This window comes from Phacochoerus africanus, chromosome 6 (assembly GCF_016906955.1).
Source record: "Phacochoerus africanus isolate WHEZ1 chromosome 6, ROS_Pafr_v1, whole genome shotgun sequence".
NCBI classification, from domain to species: domain Eukaryota; kingdom Metazoa; phylum Chordata; class Mammalia; order Artiodactyla; family Suidae; genus Phacochoerus; species Phacochoerus africanus.
This window is the reverse complement of record NC_062549.1, coordinates 74,490,169-74,513,215: the sequence shown is the minus strand read 5'-3', so window position 1 is coordinate 74,513,215 and position 23,047 is coordinate 74,490,169. Positions and strand designations below refer to the sequence as shown.

Here is a 23,047-nt window from a genome sequence, read left to right as displayed (position 1 = left end):
CCTAACTTTGCTTTTCAAAGAAGTGCATTACTGGACAGCATGCCTGTCTAACTGGAGGAACTGCATGTCAGCCTAGCCTAGCATCATAGGGTTTTTTTTTTTTTTAATGTATCATTGGAGTTCCCACCATGGATTGGCACTATCTCTGCAGCACTGGGATGCGGGTTTGATCCCCAGCACAGTGGGTCAAGGATCTGGCATAGGTTGCAACTGTAGCTCAGATCTGATCCCTGGCCTGGAAACTCCATGTGTCATGCATGGGGCAGCCAAAAAAATAAAAAGTCAGTTCCCAGGAATTCCCTGGTGGCCTAGCAGTTAAGGATCCAGCATCATCACTGCTGTGGCACAGGTTCAATCCCTGACCTAAGAACTTCCACGTGCCACGGACACGGCCACAAATATAAAAACAAAACCAAAGAAAACCCCAAGAACGTGTAATGATGTTTCTAATACTGTATAATGAATCTGATTTAATACTATGTGCCAAAACAGTCTTGTAACAACTCACTGGGTAGGCAGTGTATAGACTGGGCTACTGTAAAGCAACAGTACTGATTACACTAGGCTACAATAAAGCAATCACACTGCTGCCGCTTCACTATCAATGCATGGATCATTATACTTGCAAATAGGTTTTTTCACATTTCATTTTTGATGCCCAATGTTACTAGTGGCACATCTAATATCTAAACTGTTTTGTATCATAGAAGCCAACACTGATATAGGTCCCCAGTCATAATGCATCTTATAAACAGACAAACTTATAGTAAAGACAGTCCAGTCCTGCATTTTCTCTTCCTTATAATTTCCTTGATAACATTTTTCTCTAGCTTACTTTAAGAAACGAGTATATAACACGTAACACACAATGTGTCAATCAAGCGCTAATGTCATTGGTTAAGACAACAGGAGGCTATTGGTACTTAAGTACCACATGAATTTTCAACTGTGTGAATTTTAACCCCTGCTTTGCTCCAGGGTCAACTGTGTATGACAGGAGGAAAAAACATGTTTTAATTTATCACTATACTGCCAATGTTAAGCGCAGCACTGGTCGTGTCAATCTGTACCAAACAAATCTGAGGTGAGTACAAGGTCATGACCCCAAGCATCCACAATTAGATGAGACTGGGCATCCTGAGCTGTCATCACGAGTCAGCCCGGGCCCTGCAATGCTGTTCACAGACTTCCCACCTTTAGCTCAACCCACTCCCCGACCCCCGACCCCCCACCCCCCAGAACTTCAGGCTGCAGGAATCACACTTAATAAACACTGAGGATCCCATTAGGAATCACTGCTTTTAAAGCACATTGCTCAATGACTCAATTTTAAAAGCATTTAAACATCTATTCCAGGGATCTTCATTTGATATTTCTACAAGGAATTTCATCACGCTAAAAAAGTTATTGTGCGTATATAAATATGTGTTTATTTTTCTTCTTAGGGCCACACCCATAGCATATGAAGTTCCCAGGTGAGGGATCGAATAGAAGCTGCAGCTGCTGGCCCATACCACAGCAACACCAGATCTGAGCCACATCTGCAACCTACACCACAGCTCATGGCAATACCAGATCTTTAACCCACTGAGCAAGGCCAGGGATCAAATCCTCATGGATACTAGTCAGGTTCATTACCACTGAGGCACAGTGGGAACTCCCTGTATTTAAATGTCCACTCAGGTTAGAAAAAAATATTTACTAAGTGCTTCTTACCTGACTGAAAATGAGTGAAATCTCCCCGGATAGTGTCCTAAAATGCAGATAAAAGTCATTAAATATAGAAAATTTTGGAGCAGACGTTAAGTTAAACAGTTGTGACAATGACGTACTTTGCAAAGTGTCTATTGGCTCCATTTTCTCCATGTTTTCCTATTTTTATACAATCTCTCAAAGGAATCTGAATAAAATTGAGAGAAAAATATTAATGAAAATAAGCCAAGGTAAAACACATAAAAAGTAGGGCTGTTTCTTTTCGCATTGAAAATGCATTTACCTTAATTATGGGCTGGGATATTGCATCCGGTTCAAAAATCACTGACTTTGAACATATTTTTAAGGAGCCTCTGATTTTCCTAGAGATGAAAGTTCAAAGAGTTATTAACAAATATAAAAGTCACAAAAGAATCATAATACATTTTAACTAGAATGCAGATGATTAAACCATCAACTAATAAAAGATCAAAGAAACAGGTATGAAAAGGAAAATTGTTTTACTGTATTTTCCAACTATCTCCACCTCCCTAGAGGTTAAAGAATCTGCCTGTGTTGCAACATGGTTTCACTGGCTGAGCACTGTCCCCTGTGTTTTATTTCTGCTACTACATTTGGTCCTCAGAACTGCTCTGAAAGCGAAACAATTTTCTGATCCTTAAACATCGATTCCAGCCTGTCTGTGGTCAATTCTTTTGACTTTTAATTTCATCTTAAAGAGCCCTTCAGAAGGCAACACTAAATATCTAAAAATGATTAGAGAAGGGATTTTTCTAATTATGGAAAAATAAGTTGGAATTTAGCAGATAAAATGTTTTTACCGGCTGAGTCTGGGGTATGTAGGAATTCAGGGGAAAACTACTTCTCGGATACTAAGCAAGTCTAAAGATCTGCCTACTGCTGTCACGTCACATCAGTTATCCTCCTTTCCTGGGACATTTACGGGGCTCTCCAGTAAGTACTGGGGCAGCGGAGGTGGCTGCCTGAGCACGTTACAGGCCAGTGTGCACCCCATGCCTGAAGCTAATAAACATCCATACATCTTGTCTTGTATTGACGGGATGACTTCTATCAACCATCAAACCAAGGCAATAACTATGTCATCAGAACACAGGTTAAGGAATGCTGGAACATTACCTTATAAAAAAGTTGCCCTACGATGAGTTTCCAAGGTACATTTTGTCTACAAGTACAGAACTCCAAGGATCTCATGTTTCTGAAAACCACCTGTAGACCCTTGGGCAGTTTCTCTTGCCGCTGCCCCGTGTCCTTACTCTGCCCATCCCAGGGGCCTCTTCCCTGAAGCGATGATTTTCTTCTACTCTAGCAAGTCCTACCTGCTCTCTGGCCCTGTGCCCCTTCGCCGGTCAAGTCCTCCTCTTCCAGAGGAATCTCACACCCTTCCTGGACCACAAGATTAAGGCCCACCTCTGTGCACGTCCACGCGCAACAAGGGGATGGGAAGGCACGTCGCACCGAAGGTCACAATGTGGTGCAAGTCTTCCTCAAAGGATCTTTATCTTTTTTAGGATTATTAAACGTTTTAAATATTTGGATTTAAAAATATAATTGCTGTTGTAATATGTTCAGTATATTTAATCTGTATGAAATTATTCAACAGTCAGGACCAAAGTAATTACTACCACTGGGGTTTACTTAAGGTTTTATTACTTTTTTTTCCCTTTTATAGCTGGACCTGGGGAACAGAGAAGTTCCCAGGCTAGGGGTGGAATTGGAGCTGCAGCTGTGGGCCTATGCCACAGCCACAGCCATGTGGGATCTGAGCCGCGTCTGTGACCTACACCACAGCTTGTGGCAATGCTGGATCCTTAACCCACTGACTGAGGCCAGGGACCGAACCTACATCTGTGTGCAGGCTATACTGGATCCTTAACGTGCTGAGCCACAATGGGAACTCCCTCAAAGGATTTTTGTGTGTGTCTTTTTGCCTTTTCTAGGGCTGCTCCAGCGGCATATGGAGGTTCCCAGGCTAGGGGTCAAATTGGAGCTGCAGCTGCGGGCCTATGCCACAGCCACAGCCATGTGGGATCCGAGCCGCGTCTGTGACCTACACCACAGCTCACGGCAACGCTGGATCCTTAACCCACTGAGCAAGGCCAGGGATCGAACCTGAAACCTCATGGTTCCTAGTTGGATTTGTTAACCACTGCACCACAACGGGAACTCCAGGATCTTTTAAATGTTGATTTTATCTCATTTTTTCCATGTTCCTAACAGATCCAGTTACCTAATAATAATTAGGTACTTTTATGGAAACTTAAATACAGATAGAAAACTCCCAAGTATCAATCACAATTGCAAACAATCGTTCGCATGTGGTCATTCTTCTTTTGTGACCAACACCCCAGAATCGCGCTGGATTTTAGGGAAAATCCTGGACATCATGTACTTCCATCTGGTCCTACTTCAACATGAATCTCTTTTCAACAAATGACCTACCATAATCACCTCTACAAAAATTCCTTAATGTTATCAATATACAGCCAGTGTTCAAATTTTTCTATTTCCTACATGTCTCTCTAGGGTTGGTTTGCTCAAATTGAAACCAAAGTCCATACCACACTTCATTTGATAGGTCTTCCTTCTCAAGCTGAAGCATTTTCATTCTCCCACCCAATGCACTCTGATAAATGCCTCCCTGTGGTTTTCCTCCATCTCATTTCCTTTACGTGATCGCTAAGGTGAAAAGACCTGACCAGATCCTGGGTTGATTTTTCTGATGAGAATATGTCAGAGGCAGCGCACCACTGCTGCCCTCCTATGGAGAGACCCCGGGGGTCCCTCCTGATACAGAATATACAGAAGCAGCAGCTTTACACCCGCTGGCTTAGCAGACACCAAAGTTCCTGTCCAGGTCATGGGTTGGTAAACTTCTATAAAGAGCCAGAGAGTAAATATTTTCAACTTTGTGGACAACGTGGTCTCTGACACAACCATTCAATCCTGTTGTAGCAGGAAAGCAACCTCACAAAATGTCAACAAGTGGGTGTGGCTGTGCTCCAACAACACTCTCTTCACAAAGAACAAAGGACAGGCCAGATGAGACCGTAGTCTGCCAGCCCTTGAGGCAGACCCATCATCCATGAGGGACTGAAAGTTGCTTCATCCTTTGTGTTTCTCACCTAGAATTGTCATCTAAGAGCAACTTTCCTTACTTGCCATCTGGTTACCCTGAAGGACAATCTGTCCAAGGAAAGAAGGAAAAATGCTCGATTCATTCTTTTTTGATGTTTGATCGGTCTCATTTTTTTTGCCCAAATCTCCGGAGTGGCCACATGCCCTTTTCACTCTGTGTGTGGTCATGTTTTATACTTTCCTGACTTGTCAGTATGACATGAAGTTCCAGACTCACCTCATACACTTCCCGACCCAATTCACACTCAGCACCTCCCCAAAAAGCCCGATTCCTCTGAGTAGGTAGTGGTGCTCAGGGTGGCAATTGCTACCGACTTGTCTCTAGGCCTTTTCAGAGGGCAGAGCTACCAAACACTTTTCTTGGCCTTGTTCGCAGCCTATGGAAGTTCTAGGGCCGGGGACTAAACGGTGCCACAGCAGTGACCCAAGACACGGTAGTAACAATGCTGATCTTTAACCTGCTATGCCACAAGGAAACTCCCAAAATACCTTCTCTTAAAAAAGCATAAGGAGGGAGATCCCACTGTGGCTCAGTGGGTTAAGAACCCCACATAGTGGCTGCTGAGGATGAGGGTTCGATCCCTAAGCTCGCTCAGTGGGTTAAGGATTCGGTGTTGCCGTGAGCTGTGATGTAGTTCGAAGACATGGCCTGGACCACACGTCACTGTGGCTGTGGTGTAGGTCAGCAGCTACAGCTCTGATTCGACTCCCCCTAGCCTGGGAACCTCAATATGCCATGGGTGCAGCCCTAAAAAGAAAAAAAAGTTTATCTAATATCAAATCATGTTCTAAGCTGTAGCAGTGGTTAGGTGACACACCAAAGGAAATGAATACTAGATACATTTTTGCTGAGACAACCTCACGTTGGTTAATTCAAGGTTGACATTTTAAACCCAAAAAAACCTCTCCATTAGATACTTTTGCAGACAGCTTTCAACAAGTATGACCAAAGAAATAGAAATGTTTATAATAAGTCATAGTTAAAATACAAATAGGACTGATTTTGCTTCTAGCTCAAATCAAATTGTTTCCTTCAAAGGACTGACTTTTATAACATGCAAGCTGATAATATCATTACTTTATAACAATCATCCAAATGACTAAGTATAAATACAAAAGGGATGCAAGAAGAAAATCCATGGCATGAAATCAGAGTCCTACCCAGCTGATTTAAGATACTAGACACCTGTCACCTAAGAATTAGTACACGCTTAGTTTTAAAAAAAATTGGAAGTTATGACAACAAGACAGAAACCCCTTTCTTCTCATTACTTTCCCAATATAAAAGGGGAAAAAAATCTTATGATCATACATTTTAAAAATATCAGACAGGGTATCAATATCAAACCCAACTAGGATCCATGAGGATGCAGGTTCAATCCCTGGCCTCGCTCAGTGGGTTAAGGATCCGATGTTGCCATGAGCTGTGGTGTAGGTTGTAGACATGGCTCAGATCCAGCGTTGCTGTGGCTATGCTATAGGCCAGCAGATGTAGCTCCAATTAGACTGCTAGGCCTGGGAACCTCCACATACCACAGGCATGGCCCTAAAATAGCAAAAACAAAAAAAGTAAAATAATTAAAATATCCAATAATAGCAAAGTCGGTGAGTCCAGAGACCCCACCAACTGCCTTACCTTTCACTCTGACTGCCCTTGTGCTGAATATGATTAGCCGAGTGCTGTTCAAAGTAGTACTCCTCCAAGTTAAGCAGGAGCAAGGAAAACCTGAATTCGGAAAAAGACAAACCAACATGAGGTTTTAAATACAAGCAAGCAGAATATTTCACATGTGTTCCCAAATTTCTAACCATTAAATCAACACATACTTATTATGTGTCAGGTACTCATCCAGAGAGATGTGCCCAGATATGCCAAAACATAAATCAATCGTTTACCAGGTGGGTTCACTACTCCCTTTAACTCCAAATTTCATGAAATGAGACTGACTCTTGCCCAAACGAAGCCCAGAGCTCTCCCACCTATGGGGTTTCTTTCCATCCTTTGTTTCCTAGGATTTCACACCTGGCTTTCCCACCACACACCTGGCCCAAGGTCATGGCTCAAGGTTGGGTGAGTTTCTCTTGCTACTCTCACTAGACCAGATGCCTCTGCCAGGCAGATCTTCAGCTATTCCCCCATCTAAATGCTTTGTACACAGTGGGTGTTTTGAAGATAAAAATACATTACATGAACTGAATGAGCCCAAAATAGATTTTAAAGTTTTCAATGCTTTAACCTTTTAAAAACAAAAATAGAAGTTTTTCCCTTTTTCTTTTTTTTTTTTTTTAACACAAAAAGTATCAATTTAGTTGCATGGCCACAGAAACAAATACATGGCAAAGAACAGCTGTTTTGCTCGTCTGGGGGCAAGGACCAGGAAATATCCACGGCACATCCAGCGTCACGGGGAAACATTTTCACAAAGCGTTTCACGTGGCAATTGTAATGAGTCTCGCAGTTCTGCTGTACTGGAGGAAGGGATCTCGACTAAACACAGCAGAAGGAACATGTTTATTTCTGCTCCCTTTGGAAACAATACTGAAATGGAAACAAGTATTTTCTAAGTAGTAAAACCCACCAACTAAAAAAAACTGAAGGACATAAACAGCTATCAAATTTGTGAGAAATGGCAAGCAGACGCCCCAGAAGGTACCAGTCAGGAGAAAACCTGCTGAGCCCCGGGACTTCCAGGAAGCTCCACAACCAAGAGGGCAGGGACAGGGCTGGGGTGTGGCTGAAAGTCTGAGTGAGGCCAGTGGTCAGATTCCTCCCAGCTGCTTCTCCCCACACTATTTCAATACAAAAATTAAACGAGAGGCTCCAAACTAGATCCCAAGGCGGTGGCTAGCAGGGCTATGGCATGAAAAGCAGGTGATTAAGCAGAAAGCAGGAAGTCATCTAACACTCCAAGCAGCAGCCTGGTGGATTATTTCTGGAAAAAATGCAACAGCCCTAGAGAAAGACCTAAGGATGCTAGCATTTTAAAGAACCTCCTATATTATCCCGCAGGGAGGCTCAGCAGGAAAGGCTGCCCACAGTGACACAGACTCACATGCTTCACACCTGAAGATGAACAGACACCAAGATCACCAGCCTCTCACACGAAGGAAAAAAGACCAAATAAGCAGAACACAACCGGAAGGACCTGAGACAATGCACAGAAGCAAAGGTCAGAAGATTCTATATCCTTACAAGGAAGAAATTCTATCTGTGAAATAAAATACAGTTCACTTAAAATTGAATCAACAGAAAGAAAACCCATAAAACGACAACAGCAACCAGCTTTATCATAATAGGCAACACTTTTTCTGGGTTTTTTGGGGGGGCTGTGCCCCCGACATATGGAGGTTCCCAGACTGGGGGTTGAATCAGAGCTACCGCCACCGGCCACAGCCACGTGGGATCCAAGCCGCACCTGCCAGCCTATACCACAGCTCGTGGCAACGCTGGATCCTAACCCCAGAGTGAGGCCAGGGATGGAACCCACATCCTCATGGACACTAGCTGGGTTCTTAACCCACTGAGCCACAACAGGAACTCCCACAATAGGCAACTCTTATTGGCCTGTTCTACATTTTAAATTCCAGGAACAAGAATTAGTCACAGGCTAAACTGCCAGAGCTCAACATAAAACACTCATGATTAACACTTACTCTGAATTTCAATACAATCACAAGGATGATGCATCAGATGATTTCAAAGAAGGTGTAAGTCAGAGAGATGCTTACTAAGTACCCTGCCCCTTACTTTTCGCTCCTATCTTAATAAGTTGAAACCCTTTGCTTGGGCTGGAGCTAGGCAACCCTTCCTCCCCCCATCTCCACACTTCTCCTCCTAGGAGTAAACTAACTATCTGTCAACATGACAAAGGCATACTTTTATTGCTGTGAAACACAAGCAGCCTTCATAAACAACCAGGTCTTCCATATAGTTATTAAAATATAATCCTATCTTTAATATTCTTACAGTGTCCATATCACCCAAAGTGATCTACAGGTTCAATGAAATCCCTCCCAAAATCTCACTAGGCATTTATTGTAGAAATAGGAAAAAAATCCTAAAGTTGGAGTTCCTGTCATGGCGCAGTGGTTAACAAATCTGATTAGGAACCATGAGGTTGCAGGTTCGATCCCTGGCCTTGCTCTGTGGGTTAAGGGTCCGGCGTTGCTGTGAGCTGTGGTGTAGGCCGCAGACGCGGCTCGAATCCTGTGTGGCTGTGGCTCTGGCATAGGCTGGTGGCTATGGCTCTGATTAGACCTCTAGCCTTGGAACCTCCATATGCCGCGGGAGTGGCCCTAGAAAAGGCCAAAAAAAAAAAAAATCATCCTAAAGTCCACATGGAATCAGATACCCAAAACAGAGAAAGAGAAAGCTGGAAGCCTGACAGCTCCGAGCCTCAAAAGATACTGCAATCACAGTATTAGCACAGCATAAAGACAGACATAAGACCAATGAATGGAAGGGAGAGCTCAGAAATAAACTTCTATCAATGGATCTTTGACATGATATAGATATAACCAACTATTCAAAGGATTAAGAAACTTTTTTTTCACTGAAGTGTTCAGTTATACCGGTTTTAAAATTTTTATAAGTAAAAATTGTTACAATAGTCTCAGTATCCTATGGAGCAAAAGGTTCCACGCTTTCAAGATACTTAAACACGTCTATAATCTGATTATCTCACTCACTAGTGTTATACCAGAGTGTGCGTTATTTCTTGAGGAGACTCTTGGCCCTGCTCCCGCGCATCCCTCAGCTAAATCCATCTTAACAGAGGTGTAGGGGCATTCTTTTGAGATAGTGATTCCTTCCTCGATTTAACTTTCCGAAAACAGGTGCTGCCCCATCCTGCTGTCACTTAAACCTGAAAGCATACTGTTCAACGCGGAACCAACGACAGAAACAAGTTCGCTCCGGGCGGCCCCCAGGAGTGACCCCGAACTCACGGCCACTCAACAATGACACAGAGAGCGGAGCCAGGCGACGCGCTAGTCCATCCCTTCTCCGGGGTGCAGATGTGAACCAGGCTTCCCTGGACCAAGGAGGATGGAGACACGGGAGGGTGGCGGGGCACCTTCGAGATGCACACGTGGCAGAGGAAAGGGCATCACCTGTTTGCATCTCTACTCTGAATAACCCAACACTCCCCTTAGGATAAGCCAGGCTGGGGGCCCCCCTGCACTACACCTAGAGAGTTTATAAATCGGGCATCATCGTAAGTTCTTAAAATGGCCTCTGAAACAAGGAGTGAGGTTAAGAAAACGTTGAACAGACAAGGCCAAGAACACAGTCCTGTGACCCTGGCAGAAAAGCTCCCCCAGTCATACATTGACAGCAGCCTCAGAACAGTCAAATCAACCTTACTCCACCCAACTCTTAGGAACATCAATTTCTCCTCAATTCTGCCATTAAGACATCACAAAAACAATTATTCTCTGCCAAAGTTCAGCTGAACCAAATCTACTGCATTTCCTAACCTACCACTTGGAACGCTGTCCAAAGAGGTAAGGTCGGCATTAGAGGGACTTCAAAATGAATTCCTTCTAGAGACTGGTGACAACTTCCTCTTTCAATGATTTAAGTCATCTGCCTGACCTAGAATTAGCACTAAACCTACGTATGCACTATGCTCTTACGTTATGGTTCAAAGTCCCTAGACCACTGAAGCATGCCACCTGGTTCCAGACTCAAACTCTCCTAGGAGTTCATGCCAGGAGACCTCGGCACACAGGTGCCTTTTGCACCCGCACCCATCTTTGGGGGGACTAGCCTGTCCCTTTCACTCTGATGGCATCATTAACCATACAAAATCAGAGCCACTTTCTCTTTTATCGCTTTTACACTACTGGGCTAGGACCCAGGCAGCAGCCTGGTTTTAAACACAACTTTAGAAGTATTTAAAAGAAAGCAAACACTTTTTGGGGGGAGTTCCCATCATGGCTCACTGGAAACAAATCTGACTAGCATCTATGAGGATGCAGGTTCGATCCCTGGCCTTGATCAGTGAGGTTAAGGATCTGGCATTGCCATGAGCTGTGGTGTAGGTCAGACACACAGCTCAGATCTGGCATGACTGTGGCATAGGCCAATGGCTATAGCTCCAATCCTAACCCCTCACCTGGGAGCCTCCATATGCTGTGGGGGGCAGGGGGGGGCGCCTAAGAAGACAAAAAAACATTTTTTGAAAAAAAATGGTTTTTTTTGGCTGCATCTGCATTATATGGAAGTTCCCAGGCCAGGGATGGAACCCATGCCACAGCAGTGGCAACACCAGATCCTTAACCTGTTGAGCCACAGGGGAACTCCAAAAAAAGCCTTAAAAAAAAAATCTGTAGCTTTTTTTTTTTTTTAAAGCCACCACTCATCTAGGGTGCTAACTTTCTTGATGCTGACTTAAGGACTGTGACATCCTCTTAATCTGTCCTTGGCTGTTGCCCTATTGATTATTTTTAATTATAAGCTCAGAGGAACATTACCTGTACATCGGTCCACGTTTGCTTGTCTGATTTTCTGCAACACTTCAAAGGCCATTTGGATTGGATGTTTTGACTTACATTTTTAACAGTCTAACACACTTCTTGAGTCAACCATCTTTTCAGAACTGTCCTTTCTTGAAACTTAAATACATGCCTTCTGAAAACCTTAGATTCCTTGCAGGACAGAATCCTTCTTAGTCCCCTTGGGCTTCAGCAATAAAACACTTGATATTATTGCCTTTTCTGAAAGCTTCCGTCATTGCTGTGTGGTTAATTAATCTCTTTCATATCCAGAATCATATCAAGTTCTCCACCTCTCTGCCTTAAGATATTTTAAAACTTCAATAAGGGAACTCAAGAAGGGTAATTTGATCTCATCAAGCACTGGTGACGCCAGGTCTGTCATGTTCTGAATTGCCACGTCCTGTTTTCAAGCTACATCAGGTACACAGCCGCCATTTTTCCACCCACTGAGGTGGCCTGTAAGAAGTGAGCGTGATTCTCTTCTCTGTTCTCTTTCCAAGCTGTCCGGGTTTTTCCATCTGGCTCATGGATTCCCCTGCAGATGCAGAGCCTGATATTTAGAGTCCACTGCCTCACCTCCTAATGGGCCCTTCCATCTGAGTAGGTCTGCAGCCTTCCAGCACGGAGTCCAGTCTTGAGCTCCTAACAAGCTTCAGTGACACCCAAGACACCATCAATCCCGTTCAGCACCCAATTTGACATTACCCACGCTCTATGCACTTGCACAGACACATCTGCGTGACTACATATTATTTCTTATCTCTGAGCCAATTGTTTTCTCAAGTAAATGACTGGCCCCTCCTCCCCTGAACAACATTTCAAGGCCCTCGTCCTCCAGTGTAACAACTTTCCCCTCTGACTATGGGAGATGCAGTGATTTCCTGGCCAAGACATTTCAAGAAGTCAAGAGCCCTTTCATTGACACCCTCCACGAAGCCAGTGTTCCTAAGTCTCGACTGCCTGTGAGAACAAATGGCAAAGGCATCACCTAAGCCCTTCCATATCCTCACCAAGGGCCACAGCCCCAAGAGAGATGGAGCCTTCTCTAGCCCATCAAGAAGATAAAGGTGGGGAACTTCCCACTGTAGCATAGTGGAAATGAATCTGACTAGGAACCATGAGGTTGCAGGTTTGATCCCTGGCCTCGCTCAGTGGGTTAAGGATCTGGCATTGCTGTGAGCTGTGGTGTAGGTCACAGATGCAGCTTGGATCTGGTGTAGCTGAGGCACAGACCAGCAGCTGTAGCTCCAAATTGACCACTAGCCTAGGAAACCTCCATATGCCATGAGTGCGGCCCTAAAAAGCCAAAAAAAAAAAAAAAGGTGGAAGATAGTTTAAAGAAACAAAAATAATCTAGATGAAGCCTTAATTAGTGTTATCTACGACAGTGCTTCTCAAGCCTGAATCATCCAACGTTCCTGTTAAAAGGCAGAATCTGATGCTGCAGACCTGGAAGGAGCCTGGGATTCTGCATTTTCAAACAAGTTCCCAGGCAGGGCCGAAGCGAAGCCCAGGGACCACAGAGTAACAAGGTTCGAATGTCCAGGGAAACCTGGAGCACTCCTGAATCACTCTCAGTTTCAGAGCTCCCATAAGAATATGTATCACCCTAGGATTTAAAATGGAAGCAGCAGTGCTGAGGCTGCAAAGGGCCTGGACTGGATCCGAGAACCCTGCTCTGGCCTTCGAGCAGCCCAGTCTGGGCTATTGGACTTTCCTCAGGCCTCCAACTATAAAGTGAAGGGTGGAAATATAGATTAGATTACCTCAAAAGTCCTTTCTTAATCAGTGGGTTTACAGATTAAATAAACCTCAGCTTAAAGAAAGCAGGGATTACCGCTTCACCGAATGGATTATGTATTACCGCAGGTTAGCTGTCCAAAAACACAGTTTCCATACAGATCCTCTAAGATTGCTGAATTAGTAAACACTTTAAATACTGGCTGACGCGATGGAAAAGCAAGGGCAAGCCTTAGACACGGAGCGGTTTCTCAGTTTAGCAGAGGGGCCACCATGGAGGGTGGGGGAGGGAGGAGAGCCAGGGGCCCCCAGTGACTCTTGGAGGGTAGAAAACAAAAACACCCATCCTTGCCTTTCCCAGAGGGACACAGCAGGACCTTGGCCCTGGGCTGAGGGCAAAACAAGTGTCCTTTATTTTAATCTTTTTAGGGCCACACCCACAGCATATGGAAGTTTCCAGGCTAGGTATTGAATTGGAGCTACAGCAGCTGGCCTACACCACAGCAGTGTGGGAGCCTTTACCCACTAAGCGGGGCCGGGGATCGAACCCACATCCTCATGGATACTAGTCGGGTTCATTACCCCTGAGCCACAAAAACAGAACTCCAAAACAAGTGTCCTTTAGAACCTGAAGCCACAAGCCTGCCTTACATACATACACTTGGGGCTAGAACTCACACTACTTATTCAGCCCAATAAAACGCAAGACAAACTAGTCTCCAACACCCCAGGTAGACATGCAAACACTTTCTGGAAGAATATATTGTAAACCCAGGCCTCCAAGAATAGTGGAAAATATCTCCAAGGAGGCCACGATCAAAGATCATACAAGAAAGTACCGAGAGCAGGTCAGTGTACACACAGCAAATTGCTCATCAAACCTGTAAAAACGGCTACAGAGAATTTACTTTCTGTTATCTGCTCATTACAAAGGTTAAAGAAACAGAAGGATGTCAAAAGTACAACAAAGAGGAGTTCCCCTTCACGGCTCAGCGGTTAAGAAACCCGACTAGGATCCATGAGGTTTCGGGTTCAATCCCTGGCCTCTCTCAGTGGGTTAAGGATCTGGTGTTGCCATGAACTGTGGTGCAGGTCGCAGACATGGCTCAGATCCCGTGTTGCTGTGACTGTGGTATAGGCCGGCAGCTGCAGCTCTGATTTGACCCCCCTTAGCCTGGGAACCTCCATATGCCGTGAATGTGTTCCTAAAAAGCAAAAAAAAAAAAAAATAATAATTCAACAAAGAGGAGTTCCTTGGTGGCTCAGTAGGCTAAGGATCAGCACTGCCACTGTTGTGGTTCAGGTTTGCTCCCTGGCCCAGGAGCTTCCTCATGCCATGTGCACGGCCCAAAAAAACATACAGGCTTTTTAAAAAAAAAATGACTGGGAAGTTGTAAGTGGCCCAAATAAAACCAGAAATTTAAAATATAATAATTGGGGGAGTTTCCATCATGGCTCAGCAGTAACAAACCCGAGTAGTATCCATGAGGACACTGATTTGATCCCTAGTCACACTCAGTGGGTTAAAGGATCCTGCATTGCCATAAGCTCTGGTGTAGGTCCACAGATGGGGTTTGGATCTGGAGTTGCTGTGGCTGTGGTGTAGGCTGGTGGCTACAACTCCGATTCAACCCCTAGCCTGGGAACTTCCATACAACATAGGCACTGCCTGAAAAAGACAAAATTAAAAAATAAAAAGTCCATTATAAGCTGTATGTAAGAAATATGCCTAAAGAGTTCCCGTCGTGGCGCAGTGGTTAACGAATCCGACTAGGAACCGTGAGGTTGTGGGTTTGATCCCTGCCCTTGCTCAGTGGGTTAACGATCCGGCGTTGCCGTGAGCTGTGGTGTAGGTTGCAGACGCGGCTCGGATCCCGCGTTGCTGTGGCTCTGGCGTAGGCCGGTGGCTACAGCTCCGATTCGACCCCTAGCCTGGGAACCTCCATATGCCGCGGGAGCGGCCCAAGAAATAGCAACAACAACAACAAAAAAGACAAAAAAAAGAAAGAAAGAAAGAAATATGCTTAAGATATAAGGACACAGAAAAGGTGGAAGTAAAAGAAAAATTCTATATAATGCAAACTACTGAGAGAAAACTAAATAGCAAAATAGAAAAAAAATCATTACTAAAAGGTCATCATACATTGATGAAAGGTTCGATTTGCTAAGAAGCTATCAATTCTAAGCTTAAATAGACTTAATAACAGCCCCTGAAAATAGTCGTAGCAGAAAATTGATGAAAACAAGATGAAATTAGCATCATGAAGCCTCTCTCACAAAAAATGTCATTAAATAAAAAAACCTAAACAGGAGTTCCTGTTGTGGATCAGCAGTAACAAACCTGACTGTGATCCATGAGGGCACAGGTTCGATCCCTGGCCTCGATCAGTGGGTTAAGGATCTAGCGTTGCCGTGAGCTGTGGTGTAGGTCACAGATGGGGCTTGGATCCTACACGCTGTGGCGAAAGCCAGCAGCTATAGCTCAGACTTGCCCCCTAGCATGGGAACCTCCATATGTCCCAGGTGGGGCCTTTTTTTAAAAAAAACAAATCAGTTAACAAGCTTAACGTAGCAGATATACAACAGATACACACGGAATATTGTATCTATATTTTTTTCCTTTGCTTTTTAGGGGTGTGGCTGTGGCTTGTGGAGGTTCCCAGACTAGGAGTTGAATCAGAGCTACAGCCACCGGCCTACACCACAGCCACAGCAATGCAGGATCCAAGCTTTGTCTGCGACCTACACCACAGCTCTTGGCAATGCTGGATCCTTAACCCACTGAGCAAGGCCAGGGATTGAACCCGAGTCCTAATGGATCCTAGTCGGGTTCATTAACTGCTGAGCCATGAAGGGAACTCCCAAAGTATTAGCACTATACAGACGTTATTCACTGAACACAGGTGAAAAAAATTTAAAAACAAGGTAATTTTCAAAATCTATGAGTTGGAAATGTTAAATATGTGATGAGTAAAAGATGAAATCACAACAGTATTTAGGAAAAACCAAGTGATGAGTTCATTAAATCATGTCCATTTTATATCACATTAGAAAAAAAAAAATCAAACAGCAAACACCCAAAAATCCATCTATGAGTAGATTCTAGTGTCTTCTTAAATGTCAGCCCTTTTGCAAGAAGTTAATTTAAGACCGCAACAAAGGAATACGGTGATAGGTTAGTCATGCATTTTGGGTAAAGCCAGTGTAAATTCTAAGTTATTCAAAAAACCTTGAACTCTTATTTCTTCTTTCACAGTTTTCTATGTAAGAACAATAAATCCTATTTGTTTATATCAGTTATGTAGATTTCTCAACACATTAGCATTCCTGACTAATTGAGAGCTGACTCAGCAGTTTATCTCCATTGTCAACACCTGACGTATGCCTTAGAGACATTAGAAGAATAGGATATTAGGTCTTAAACTAGAGTAAAACAAACCACTTCGCCATCCCAGTACTTTTTAGTACAAATACAGAATCAATGGACTAAATAAACATATTAAGTAAAAGACATTTAACATCAGCCGAGAAACTTAACATCGGCATGACCAAGAGAATTACACACACGTGGAATATGTGAAGCAAAGTTTAAGTCAGAAATGCCTGCACAACTATTAATGTAATACAGGAGCCAATACAGAATTCACGACCATGTTTTATCTTAGAGTGACAGCTTACAAGCCTCAGTTAGGCCCTCTGTTCTATGACACGAGAGAGAAAACGCTCTCCCAGGAGGGACACGCTTTCAAAGGATCTCAATTTGTTCACTCAAGAACGAGCTGGAGACCTATCGCCCCACTGCTAGACATGAAGATGTTTAACAGTTAGCTCACTCCTAAATCTTAAAATAGAAATATCTTCAGTTGCAGCAGCCTGTAGAATGTCGTCACATGCGAACCGACCGCACGTGTCTGCCATTCCCAACCATCCTAGAGGAGGTGGTGTGAATTGCCTTTTTAATCTTTGCACTTTTCTTAACACTTCCTTGCACAGAACATTGCAGAACAGTAAGATCAATATGGTTCCTTCCGTCTCAGTCTTGACCAGGATACTGGTGTACTTACTTAATCTGAAGAGCTAAGTATCTCTTGATTCTCTAATACTGAAAATTAACCCGAGCATTTCTTTATAGCATCACCAATAAGTGATACCACCATATGATTGTTCAAACCTGAAGCCCTATGTTTAGCAAGTCAAAATACAAGACATCTAGTTAAAGTGGAAGTTCTGATAAATACAAAAGAATTTTTTTGGTTTAGAATATGTACCAAATATCACACGGGATATATTTATACTAAAATACTATTCAGTGTTCATCTGAAAGTATAACTGGAAATCCTGGATTTTACCTGATGACAGCTCCAGCTGCGATTCTTTCTATGCCTCCCATAGTCCACCCCACCAAGACCTATCAATTCTACCTAAGAAGATCTAAAATCCACCCAGTTCTCTCCATTTCTTCTGCCACCACCTCGACCTAAGCCATCAACGTAAGAACCTCCCAACAGTCTCTCTCTGCTTCTACTTCTGTAGAAATATCACCTACTCTCAGAGTACCAGCCTCAACTTAATACTTAGAAATAAATGCCAACCTCAAGTTGCTCCTTGCTGGGGTCATTATTTGATCACGGTAGAATCTAAAATCTCTCAAGCAGAGTGAGCAGAACGAATGAACTTGCAACTCTGAAGAGGTGAGGCTGTTCCTGGGTGACCTCCGACATAGTTCCCAGGAAAGTAACAGTTCTCTTGGGCAGACAGGCAGTCAGTGACCTCTATCATTTTGCTAAATGACGTTTACTGCCTCAAAGAGATAAGCTAGAAAACATCTGTGCTGCAACAGTAAATCTGGGGCTCAATAAAGTTGGTTTAAAATATTCTTGACTTTCAGAAAGAATTCTAAGATTCAGAAAGATTCTGCTCAATTGTGAAAGATTCCTGTCATTCCATCTCTGCCGTATAGACACCATTCTGATGCGTCCACCAACCCGAGGTTGCAAAGCATCAAAGAATGTGGGCAGCCAGCAGGGGGATTCAAAGAAAAATAAAACATGTGGCACCTTTTTTGATTAACGATGCTCAGAAAGTTAGTTGCTGCCTCCTAACTGATGAATATGGATTTTGGTTTTGAGAACTAGTCACCACCGAGTGCTGCTAGCCTGTCCTGGTGCCTTGTCAATGGAGACCAACAAAGATTCTATGCAGAAGTTCAAGTGCAGACTTTACTATTTGTGGGAAACTGCAGAGCTGAACAAGCTAACCAAATTAAACACAAATGACTGCAGTGAAGATAATTGGCAGATGGAAAGAAAACAGCTTTCCCAAATCAAAGAGGCCATAGAGTTGTTACAAATGACTCTTAGATCATAGAACATGATGGCAATTCAAGAGTTTCAAAGTTCTTACAATGTCAATTTGAACATTCATCTATTTAATACAGAATACCAAGTCTTAATGTTTTGTGGCATTGAACAGAGAAACTATTCAAGCTCTTTCCTCATGAAACAAGCATTACAAACAGCTTCTACAAGTGAGTTACTTTATTTAGGGTCCAATTGTTAATAAACAAGGCTTTTTGTAGATAAAACCTAATCCCGCCACCAAAATCATTCTTGAAAGCCTTTTCCAAGATACTTTTTTTTTTTGGTATATCTTCTTCTCTACAGCAGGAAATGAGCTGTCGAACTATGGCTATCCTGGCAGAAGCCAACGTTCGAGATTAGAAAAGGATATAAAGTTTGCCCGGGGGGTCCAGTCACCTCTACAGAAGTGTAGCTGCTTTAGGATCACACAAGTCTGAAAGACTACACTTGCATGTTACGCAGGATCTCCTGTGTCGGTCTCCTCTGATCACACAACGTGACCAGCTCGAGCTCTGAGATTACTGGCTCCCACAACCAAAACAAAGCACTGACTGACGCACTGCCGTTCCTTTCGGGGCCGCAGACCCTAAGACCAGCAGGTTCAGTCACTAGACAGACCTTTAAGTACAATGACAGCAGAGATGGGCATCAGATGAGGGACTTTCCTTGGGGACTGAGGATCAGTAACTGAACCCGAACTTCTTTCTCCCGTTTTAGCCTCTGCCCAGGGCTGGGGGGACCCCAAGTCCTGGGGGGAAGCCGGGAATAAAGACGGCGGGGGTCTCAGCGACCAGGAAACATAGCTCCCCTCCAGTACACTCAGGATAAGGTCCAGCGCTCAGTACAAAGCGTATGGGGAGCTGGCCCGTGGCTTTTCTTCAAAGGGGCCTTCCTGGAGGCGCTCTCCCGCCCCCGTGGGGCACTTGCTTTAGGGCTGAGGTTGGCAGTAAAAAGGCGCGGTGACCGCGCAGCAGCCGCCACGCCGCGGACGGGTGGTCGCGGGTCCGCGCTGGGCCGCCCGAGGCCGGGAGCTGGGATCCAACCCGGGAACGTCCAGCCCGCTGACCCCCAGCCCGCCACTCCCGCGGGCGCCCGAGCGGCCGCTTCCGGGTGAGCCAGCCCAGCCGCCGGCTCCCGCGTGGCTGCCCAGCTCCGCCGCGGGATCGGCCCGGCTCGAGCCCCAGCCCCGCGCTCGGCACTCACCTCTCCCTGGAGTACAGCTGCAGCTGCCGCTCCCGCTGCTTCTTCCGGATGAACGCCATGGAGGGCGGGCTCGGCTGCGCCGCTGCGAGGAGGGCGCGGGCGGCCTGGCCCAGGGAGCGCGCCTGCGGCCTGGCGTCCGGCGTCGGCCGCGCTCAGCGCAGCATCCTCTCCGCGTGGGGACTCGGCGCCGTGACTCAGGCCGGAGGAGGGGCGCACGGGGACCCGGGAGGGCCAGTCCTCACCCCTGAAGCCTCCGCCGCCCCAGTTCTGTATTTTACAGCTGAAGACGGAAGCTTGCCCGTAAACTGCCAATGCGTCGGCCACAGGAGCTCGGAACAACATTTGGGTCTAGAATCTCTTGGTAATTAGTCACATGACTTTTTAACATGTGAGATATAATTCACATGCCCAACAATTCACCTATCTAAAGCATACCGTTCACTAGGTGTCAGGATCATTACAGGTGTGGACATCTCTCTTCAGCTCAAACACAGCAGGAGTGGGGAGGTGCGCGGGGCGGGGAGGGGGGGAAGGGGGGAGTGGAGGGCGTCCTGGGCACAGAGGCCTTTCAGCGGCTCCTGTTTTCTTGTTTGAAGAAAAAGGCTTTAGTTTCCTAGGCCTGCCCTGATATTCCAAAGGTTACTAACCTGGGAAGTGAGAGAATGCAGACACAAAGGGAAAGGGGTCAAACACTGGTCTATCTACAAAGTTCTAGGTCAAGGGACACACATTCGTGGCTCTGAGCTCTTCTGCAGGAGTTAAGGACCCCCGGCCACGTGGAAGGTGGTAACTTCAGGCTGCGCACAAGATTCTGGAACACCAACCAATCACAAAGTCTCACCCCCTTCACCCCAAATTCTGCCTGTTAAAAACTCTTCCCTGAAGTCCAGCCAGGAGTTGGAGTTTTCGGAGCAGGAGTCATCCAGCCACCCGTCCTCTTTGGTTGGTCCCACAGTAAATCTTTCTCTGCTCCAAACTCTGACATTTCAGTTGAGTGGTCTCACTGTGCTTCAGGCACAAGACCTTTGGCTCCACAGCAGTCTGAAATATTTGCATCACCTGAAGTTTGGAACTTGCCATCAGCCTCTACACGGAGTAAAACATGAGCCACTGCAGCTGCCAACCCACTGCACCTGGAATGGAGCTCAGCCTGGAGACCAGAAGTGAGGCACTCTGTGCTCTGGGAAAACTGGAAGAACAGGTCTTCAGATATTTTTATAAGATTTTATGAGCCCAACTCTTGCATCTCATACCTAGAAAAAACACTAAATCCTTCAATGATGACCGAGGTCTGTGGCTATTAGCCACCTTCATGAGACCAGCAACAAACTTCATAAAATGTGTGCATGGCTGCAGGCCCCTTCCCCTTTACGACAATAGTCCCCGTTTCTTCCAGGGGAGTATTTCAGAGCTATCTGAAACACTGCCTCCTGGGCTGTAGTTAGTGGACAAAAAGACTTGTCATCTCAGAGAACTGGCACTCCCAAAGGTGGGCCAGCGAGCCCTGAGGGAACTCAGGCAAGAAACAAAGACTGGCCCACAGCTGAGAGGCATTATCAAAAGAGTGAGTCCAGTAAGCCCACACCTTTATGTCTTCCCATAGAAACTGGTTTTCTATAAATCATTCTGTAAATCTGATTACCTGTAAAACTTTGTTCCTACCCTTCACTTTGTTGGGAAACTCAAAGATTCCAGCACCCCCACGTCGCCTCCTCGAGTGGTCTTCCAGGCTTAAGGCCCAACTTCACCTCAAATAAAACTTCACTCTCAACTTTCAGGTTTTATTTTTTTAGTTGATGACCTAAAGAAACCCCTAGCCTTTAGATACCAGTCCCACCCACACCCCAATACTCTTCAGTTATCCATACAAGCCCCCCAATTCCAACAAGCAATCAACTCTGTCCCTAGGAATTGGCCTATTTGGACATTGCATATAAATGCAACCCCGAGATTACCCAGCCTTTTATGTCTGGCTTCTTTTAGTATAGTGTTTTCAAGGGCCATCCCTGACTTGGGGGTGGGGTGGGGCAGAGAGGAGCCAGGGATGGCTATCTGGACATAAGGGAAGCCACCTTGGGCTTAAGCTATTTTGTGATCTAAGCCTGGCCTCAAGGCTTGTCCTGGAGCAGGTCTCAGTAATAATGATCTTAAATTGGTCCTTTTGTTCTCATATCAGGCAAGAGAAACAAGGATAAGCAAAGACGACAAATCAATTGCGAAGACTCCCAGTTCCATTTCAGCGGTGAAGACTAGCCTAAAGCACCCTCTTGAGCGGGTTTTGCAGAATTTCAATCCCCCCTCCACACTCAACCGCCAGATCTACTGGAATCTCAGTGATAATGATGTTGACCTTTTCTGACCCTCATGACATCAATTAAAGTTTGGACTCTTCCTCCTGCCCAAGCCCTCTCACGAATATGCATGAACCCGCAGCATAAGACCTCCACAATTTCCTTGTTGCAGAGACAGTGCTTTGGAAGCATCCCAGGTGGTTTCCTTACCTACCGAGAGTAATTATAAAACCCTTCCTTCTCCCCCGTCTTCAGCTTGGTTTTTTTGGCTCAACACCCACCAGGCAGTCAGCCTGGTTTTCACTTAAGAATTCTTAATTCTTTTTTATGGCTGAGTAACATCCCGTTGTAGGGATACACCACATTCTGTTCATCTATTCAGCAGCTGATGAACTTCGCAGGTGTTTACACCATCTGGTTATTACAAATACGACTATGAACGTTCATGTCCAAGTTTTCGTATAGACACTATGTTTTCATGTCTGTTGACTACATATCCAAGTTACTATATGACTCAGCAATTCCGCTCCATTTAAGACATGAGAAACTTCCGAGTGTTTTCCAAAGTGGCTGCACCATTTTATATTTCTACCAGCAGTGTAGGAGGATTCCACGTTCTTCACATCCTCGGCTATGCTTATGTGGGTTTTTTTGTTTTGTTTTAAAAGAGGCCACACCCCCAGCACAGGGATCTGACTTTTTGGTTATTGCTACCCTAGTGCATGTGAAGGGCAGCTTCTTTGTATAGCCTCAAGGTTAGCCTGTTTACCTTGGAGGGAGTCTTCTTAGGGCCACACCTGAAGGCTATGGAAGTTCCTGGGCAGGGGTCAAATCGCAGCCCCTGGGGACGACCCCACAGCCACAGCCAAACCGCCTCCTAACCACATCTGAGACCTACGCCTCAGCTTGAGGGGACGCCAGATTGTTAATCCACTGATAAAGGACAAGGAATTGAACCCACACATCCTCATGGATACAGCATCGTGTCCTTAATCTGCTGCCACAACAGGAACTCTAAGGGATTCTTAAATAACTCTAAATTGTATATATGCTGACACCACATAACTTGCAGGCCAGTTTCTG

The 23,047-nt window shown here is 45.0% G+C and overlaps 1 protein-coding gene across 2 annotated transcripts in view; it reads right to left on the bottom strand.

Annotated features, from left to right (window-relative positions):
• NSMAF (neutral sphingomyelinase activation associated factor) overlaps positions 1–20,154 on the bottom strand; it is a 59,118-nt gene extending 38,964 nt beyond the window's left edge. For both annotated transcript variants that reach the window (XM_047783877.1, XM_047783878.1), the window contains exons 1-5: positions 19,674–20,154; positions 6,506–6,595; positions 1,997–2,075; positions 1,833–1,900; positions 1,717–1,753 (exon numbers count right to left, since the gene is read on the bottom strand). In XM_047783877.1, the coding sequence (XP_047639833.1) occupies positions 1,717–1,753; positions 1,833–1,900; positions 1,997–2,075; positions 6,506–6,595; positions 19,674–19,732 (333 nt within the window). In that variant the 5' untranslated portion in view covers positions 19,733–20,154. The remainder of the gene's footprint in view (positions 1–1,716; positions 1,754–1,832; positions 1,901–1,996; positions 2,076–6,505; positions 6,596–19,673) is intronic.
• Between the last annotated feature and the right edge of the window lie 2,893 nt (positions 20,155–23,047).